The sequence below is a fragment of the Athene cunicularia genome, assembly GCF_003259725.1.
Source record: "Athene cunicularia isolate RWA chromosome Z unlocalized genomic scaffold, athCun1 chrZ_part3, whole genome shotgun sequence".
Classification (NCBI taxonomy): Eukaryota; Metazoa; Chordata; class Aves; order Strigiformes; family Strigidae; genus Athene; species Athene cunicularia.
This window is the reverse complement of record NW_020799144.1, coordinates 12818012-12824596: the sequence shown is the minus strand read 5'-3', so window position 1 is coordinate 12824596 and position 6585 is coordinate 12818012. Positions and strand designations below refer to the sequence as shown.

The 6585-nt window shown below is 38.0% G+C and overlaps 1 protein-coding gene across 2 annotated transcripts in view; it reads right to left on the bottom strand.

The window, feature by feature from the left end:
- The window catches only part of RASA1 (RAS p21 protein activator 1), a 63564-nt gene that overhangs the window by 8098 nt on the left and 48881 nt on the right, over positions 1-6585 (bottom strand). For both annotated transcript variants that reach the window (XM_026866626.1, XM_026866627.1), the window contains exons 21-23: positions 5279-5346; positions 2380-2468; positions 758-835 (exon numbers count right to left, since the gene is read on the bottom strand). In XM_026866626.1, coding sequence (XP_026722427.1) covers positions 758-835; positions 2380-2468; positions 5279-5346 — 235 coding nt within the window. The remainder of the gene's footprint in view (positions 1-757; positions 836-2379; positions 2469-5278; positions 5347-6585) is intronic.

Here is a 6585-nt window from a genome sequence, read left to right as displayed (position 1 = left end):
AAGAAAAGTGACATATTCTATGCAGAAGTTGTAATTTAACCAGAAAAAGATGACATATGGCAACCTACCAGAATGCCACACTCATTTTTACATCATATCAAAATATTCAGAGATGTCTTCTAGGTCACTTCTAAGGGATCAATTGAGGAAGCTTGGCACATTTTTTTTTTAATCTGAGCTTTTAAAATGAATTCTTGGTTTAAAAATACATGTATATAACATGAGGACCTAACTCCTGTTATTGCTCTCATACATAAAACAGTAACAGTCTAATATACAGTTCAATATGCAGTTATACAGTAACTGCCGTTCACTCTGAAACTACAATATCTAGAATGCAGTGATACATTTGGTGAAGCATAACTGAAATTCAATCTAATGTTTTTGAAAGCAAAAAATAATTTCAATCTCTGGTCAAAACTATATGACAAGTTATATATATGAATTTTTGTTTTAAAACATATTTTAAAAGATTTGTATTTTTGGCCAAGATTTCTAATCCCCATAGCTATAAAAATCTATCTGAGCTTCTTATATCTACAGAGGCATTAAATGAATAAAGCTTATGGTGGTGTTAATTCTGTATGACAGGCCAGCAATGTTCAGTTTCTAAACATATGTAAGAAAAGTTTATTCAGTTACAGGCATTCAGAACTGTCTGGGAGATGATGCATTTTTAAGCTAGTTCATAAATGTGAAGAATTTTCATTTACAATGTTGCTGTGGAACTTCCAGTAAAGATTTTTTAACCACTTACCCCAAGTTCATCCAAGAACATGATCATGCGATGTTTGTTGCTCTTGATGAATGGATTTACCCCTTCCATATATGGCTCCTGGTAAAAAAAGCATTCATTAGAACAAATCAGTGCCAAGATCACTGTCATACCTGAAGTGAACACAGCACAGTCAGACAAATGACAGTGCAAAGTATATCATCTGGAGTGATTTTATTTTTTCAAGTGATGTCTGGTGTGCAGACAGAAGACTATCTTCTTGTATTCAGAAGATTCAGAATCTCTGATTCAGAAATTTTCTTATGCATGCATAAGACATGGATTTGCATTAAGATGAATGTCTCTCGATACCTAGCTGCAATGAACAAATTTTCTTTCTTGTTCTTCCATTAACACTTACATTCCAAGTTACATGAGTCAAAGAAATAACTTTATAATGCCAGCCTGCAGTCACTTTCATTATGCTTAAGTCAACATACTTATTTTTCAATCATATTTTGGCTTGGGAAACAACACCTGTTGTGGCTGTCATTCCCTTAGTGTTATAACAGAAACTTTCTTGAAATCTGGGGCTTTTTAGTGCAATATGTAAGTTGATTAACAACATTAATTATGCCCAGCAGTAGGAAAGTGAGTACCAATAGAGGGGGTGCTCTGAAGTGCTCTACCACAGAAAAAACCAATCTAAGAGGTAACACATGGTAAAGGTAGGGGAGGGGGAAGAGTCAGAGACTGGCAGTTCTTCATTTGTTTCAAAATTGGATAATCTGTACCAAGCTGAGAATTTAGGCCTGATTAGCCTCACTCTGAAAATTAATTACTATATACAGATAGAAGATGTGTGCAGAATGAAAAACCATGCCAATATTACTGAAAGATGCCTCCCCTTTGCCATGAAATAATCAGCGGAACTGCAGAAAAACTTCCGATCACCTATTTAAGGCAGAATATTTATCTTTTTATCTATTTATTTATTCTTTCCCATCACAGATTCCACAGACAGTTTTTAGTTGTCTCTTTTGATATGGATATTCCAGAAGATGTGCCTGTTTTACTGTTGTGGTGGGATGGCTGCCTGTCTTTCCTCTCCCACTTCTCCCCTCTAATGCAGGAACTACTGGAGCATGACTGCTACCCTTCCTGTTCCAAACCAAAAAAAAAAAATGTTCCACATACTTCCACTGCTGTCTTTTGATCAAAAGCCTACTGAGTTTATCACAGCATCAATATATAGTTGCATCACACTCTGGTAACTCCTACTGATATGGCCATTTATTCACCAGTTATCTTCACAGACCATCACCGGTGTTCCTACCACCAGATTCAAAGTCTTCATGGGATGTATCAAGTCATCAGTGTGAGTTTCTAGCTCACTTTCTCTCAAATGGTTATGGCTCCTCTTCCCAATTCGACCAGGCTTTATGCTACTGCTCTAGTTCAGAACAAACCCCTGTTTAGCTCTAAATGGAGAGGACAGAGAAAATGAAATAACAAGGCCTCCTAGCTGATGAGGACAAAGCAGCCACATGTCAGGCTTTATATGAGAAAATGGCAACAGATTTTTGCATGTATTACACAGGAACATTGAAATGTACCGGAAACACAGTTCTAGGCTGTTGTGTGTGTGTAAAAATTATATTCACCTTAGCTCCAAATTCAACCAGATTTGCTAAATTCTGCACAGACTTGGCGACCAGCGTCAGCGTTCTTGCAGCAGTGGGGGAAGGAGAATCTGTTAGGAATACAAAGCAGAGAGTTACTGGCCATTCCCTTTGAAACTAACAGCAGTCACTTGAAAGTAAAGCTCTTCCCCAATTAAAATATTTTCATGGAACAAAGTATTTTTAATATTATAACAGAATTGTATGTGGAAGATGTCACTTGGCGAAGTAAAACTGTTGCTTTAGTGATGTCCACAAAAATATATTAGTATGAACCTCTGATTTTCTCTAATAGTTGCATACAGAACAACTATGCAAAATAAAGTGGTGTTAGTAAGAGGTGAAGTAAGAACCATTTTCACACGAATGAATCAGTTCGGTTGAAAGGAATGTGTTGTTGTAATAAAAAAAAAAATTACCTATAGAATTAAAAAGCAGCAAGTTGAACTTTTTCCTTATTTATTTATACCCACATAAGTGGGCTCTGACAGATTATACAGAGTATACATTAAATTACTGGCACCAGGAAAACAGAGCAAACATTACATGCAATTGTGGTTTCTATTTCCATGAAATCACAAACACTTGCTGTACTTAATGTTACATTTAACACTCTACATTAACTACTTAAAAACCTCTTTTCCAATAAGTGATATTATACAGTAGTATCACACAAAATTATTTTTCCCTCCAGTTACAGTAAATGGCCTGGTTGAAAGCCAAGTTTGAAGTGTTCCAGAACTGACACAGTTATTATATAAGCTCTAAATTTTACAATTCTTCATAAGAATGTTATATGCTCTTTATTGTGTACCTGTATCTTTTGCTGTTCTTTCTTCCCTTCCCCCTTAAAAATCCATTGAAAAATAAATTGTTATTTTTCTTGCATAGCTGGAGCTATGCAACTAATGTCAGTTGTTCACTGTGTCTAGTGCTTGGTACAATACAAGCCTTTGAAACAGCAATGCTAGAAAACACTACTAGCCTTGGAATCTGGAACTTTGGCTTAGGGGAACTGATTTAAGGAAGCAAATTACTTTAAAAAATCTCAAAGAGATGCTTGAAACAAAGGATTTAACTGTTAAAGCAAACATTTTTTTTTTCAATCACAGTTGTCGAGGTCATAGGACTGCTGCTGATACTGAGCTGTACCTAGACACCCTGACTTCAGAATCCTTTTTCCCTAGGGCTGCCTCATCCCTTTTTCTCAGCAGCTCTGAACGTCCCACACAGAGTCTGTAAGTTTACCTTAGCAGTAGTCAAGAATATTAGCTGGATGTACATGAGACCAGGACTTTAGCAAACAAGCTTAGAACGGATTACTCAGATTTACAGGTAACTTTTTACACCTACAGACACAGTGCAACCCAAGTTAAGAGGTACCCAACTTGCAAATTACCTGAAGATAATAAAATCTTAAAGAAAGGATCACTGTGTACCAGGCTGTGTTTCTCAAATGCCTTCTCCAAAGCATGTATGGAAATGATTAGTGGGTGAAAGGAACTTTCTGTTCAACACAGCCTTCTCAATTAGTATAGCTTAAAGAGAGATGATAGAAAACATGCTACATTGTCTTAAGAACTATCTATGAATAAAGAAAAAAAGCTTTTCTGAATCATATATCTGATTTCCTCCTATTTCCAAATCAGCATTTTACTGCTAAAATTCAAGAAACTGTTAGGGAGGGAAGGAGGAAGAGCAATAGCTAGTGAAAACTAAATGCCCTCTAGCTTGGGGTGATCTTTGCCAAGGAAAAAACCCAGAAAAAAAAAAAAAAGCAATAAAACACATGCAAAGTTTTACACCTAAGCAACTCAGATGTCCAACCACAACAGAGTTTTCAGTAGTTTATGCTTTTCCTTTTTTCCTCCCACAGAAGTTAAAAATGCCCACAAACATTTCAAGGTGCTTAAGGCAACTGCTGTGGGATAATTCACGTCCTCACCATTAGAGCTTCACAACAGGAAAGCCCCACACCAACAGCATGTCAGAGGTGGTCCCTGATGTGTGCCACCATCCCAGTCGCCCCTACCAGTTGATGGGGAGAATAATACCAGATACCAGCCCGTGCTGTGCCACAGGCCAGTACAGCAGGTTCTGCAACCCTGGTCTTGCAAACAGGAATGTTCCCTGCTGCTGTTATAGTTAACTACGAGAGATGCACTCTACCAAGAGAGCATCAAAAAACAAGGTAAGATTTTATGCAGTGAGAACATTCACTTAGGCAAGCCCATGGGAACGCTCCTACATATGGCCTGTAAGTCCATGAAGATGACATCTCAAGTCTGCACAACCCACCTTTTCTAAATGCCACGGCCCCCCATCTTTAAGATTCCATATTTGAGATTGACTCTACTTATTGAGGCAAAGTAAAGACTTCTGCAGTGGCTGGAAGTTAAGCAGGAAGTTCAAAACCAAGTTATTCAAGCATAATTTTCTAGGTGCACAAACCTATTCCAAGCTCTGCAGGCCCATCTTTAACTTCATAAATCTTGTTCATGTAAGCGATACCACTGAATTTCAGCCATTATCTTTGGCACTGCATTATATTCAAAGTGATGTTTTAAGATCACACACATTTTTCACACTGCTGGAATATGTTCCACATTGCTAGACTTTAACTCAAGATTGTATTATTAAATATCACAATGCATGTTTTTCTGGACTTTAAAATTGGGATAACCACAAATAACCACAATCCTACATTTAAGGGTGAAAAGCATCCCCTGCCCGCCTTATGGAGAAGTCAGTCAAGTGATGGGGATAACATGACTTTGGACACAACATTCAAAAAATTTCCTATTCTGCTATGTTAGACACTACAGTAATTTCATGCCTACTACTGTATGAAGTATGAATTCAATCACAAGCATATAGTCACCTGAGATGATATTAAACATCCTTGGGTTCAGGATAGCAGGACAAATCAGTCGAAGGAAAACAAAGCCACTGAAATGGGAAGAAAATTGTATTTTGTTCAATGAAATCAGAGAATTAAGAAAATCGGGTATGTAGTTTTTAAGGATTCAAGTTAGCATGGAATCTGAGACACACCAACCAACCAGACTGCACACTGAATACACTGACAGATTATCATGCAATGAATTAAACGATGATAAAAGCTGAAAGAATAGGCAAACTGATTTCCCAATTAAGGTGAACTGTTGAAACCACGTGTAAAGTCATACTGAAGCCAATCTCAGGCCATGCCAGCTTCAAAAAGGAGAATTCCCTTGTCTCTGACCTCCCTATGGTTTTCCATTGTCAGCTACCACAAGGCACCCACCTTTGCAGTCAGCCACTCCCCCAGGCCAAAGTAAGGGGGAGCGCAGGAGCGGGTGGGCAAAGGGAACATGTCTTTTGGCAGTGACAAAGCCTTAGCTCAGCTTAAGCTGGTCCACATCCTGGTAACAGTATGCTATAGTAGAAAAATAATAAGGGATCTGCTACTTTCCTCCACGAAGTAATTGTTGCCACCTAGAAAGCTGGAAGAAAAGCGCTCTGTTTTGACCATATAATTAGGAACTCATTCAACAGAAACCCAGGACAGCCTTCAGTAGCATGAGAAAAATGTAACTTTCTGTTAAAAGCATCCACCTCAGGTTAACCTCAACTCCGGCTAACTGCTATACAATGAAGTGACATATAGACCAACTATAGCAATCTAAGTCATCTTAAATTTTGTTTTTTTGGCATGCCTGGACACAATCAGCAGACTGGTTTTCACTACAACAATATCAAAGCCTGACCACTTATAAAAGGAGGAGAGGACCTTACACTACCTTGCCTGTTGACAAGTGCACAGTGAATGGTAACACCCATATTACTTGAAAATGACACACAAAGTAGAAAGGTTCACATATATGGCCCGGACACCTAATGTATACTGTTATAAAAGCTTCTTACTTTTCTAAGAACCATGAATTATGGGCTGGTAAGACAACAATTCTTGGCTATATGTGAAGCATGGCACACACACCAATTCCTCTTTTAGAAGTGCCCAAAGTTTAAAGCCAATGAGGTACAAATCTAGCATGGGCCTTGCTGATACGGAAGATCTAGTGCTCCTTACCCTGGTCAACCTGCCTAAACTAGTAATGACTCAGTATCTACATGGTTTTACAACCAGAGAGAAATGGCAGCACCTTCTGACTGATACAGTAGGGAAGATACTAAGACATCTAAAAA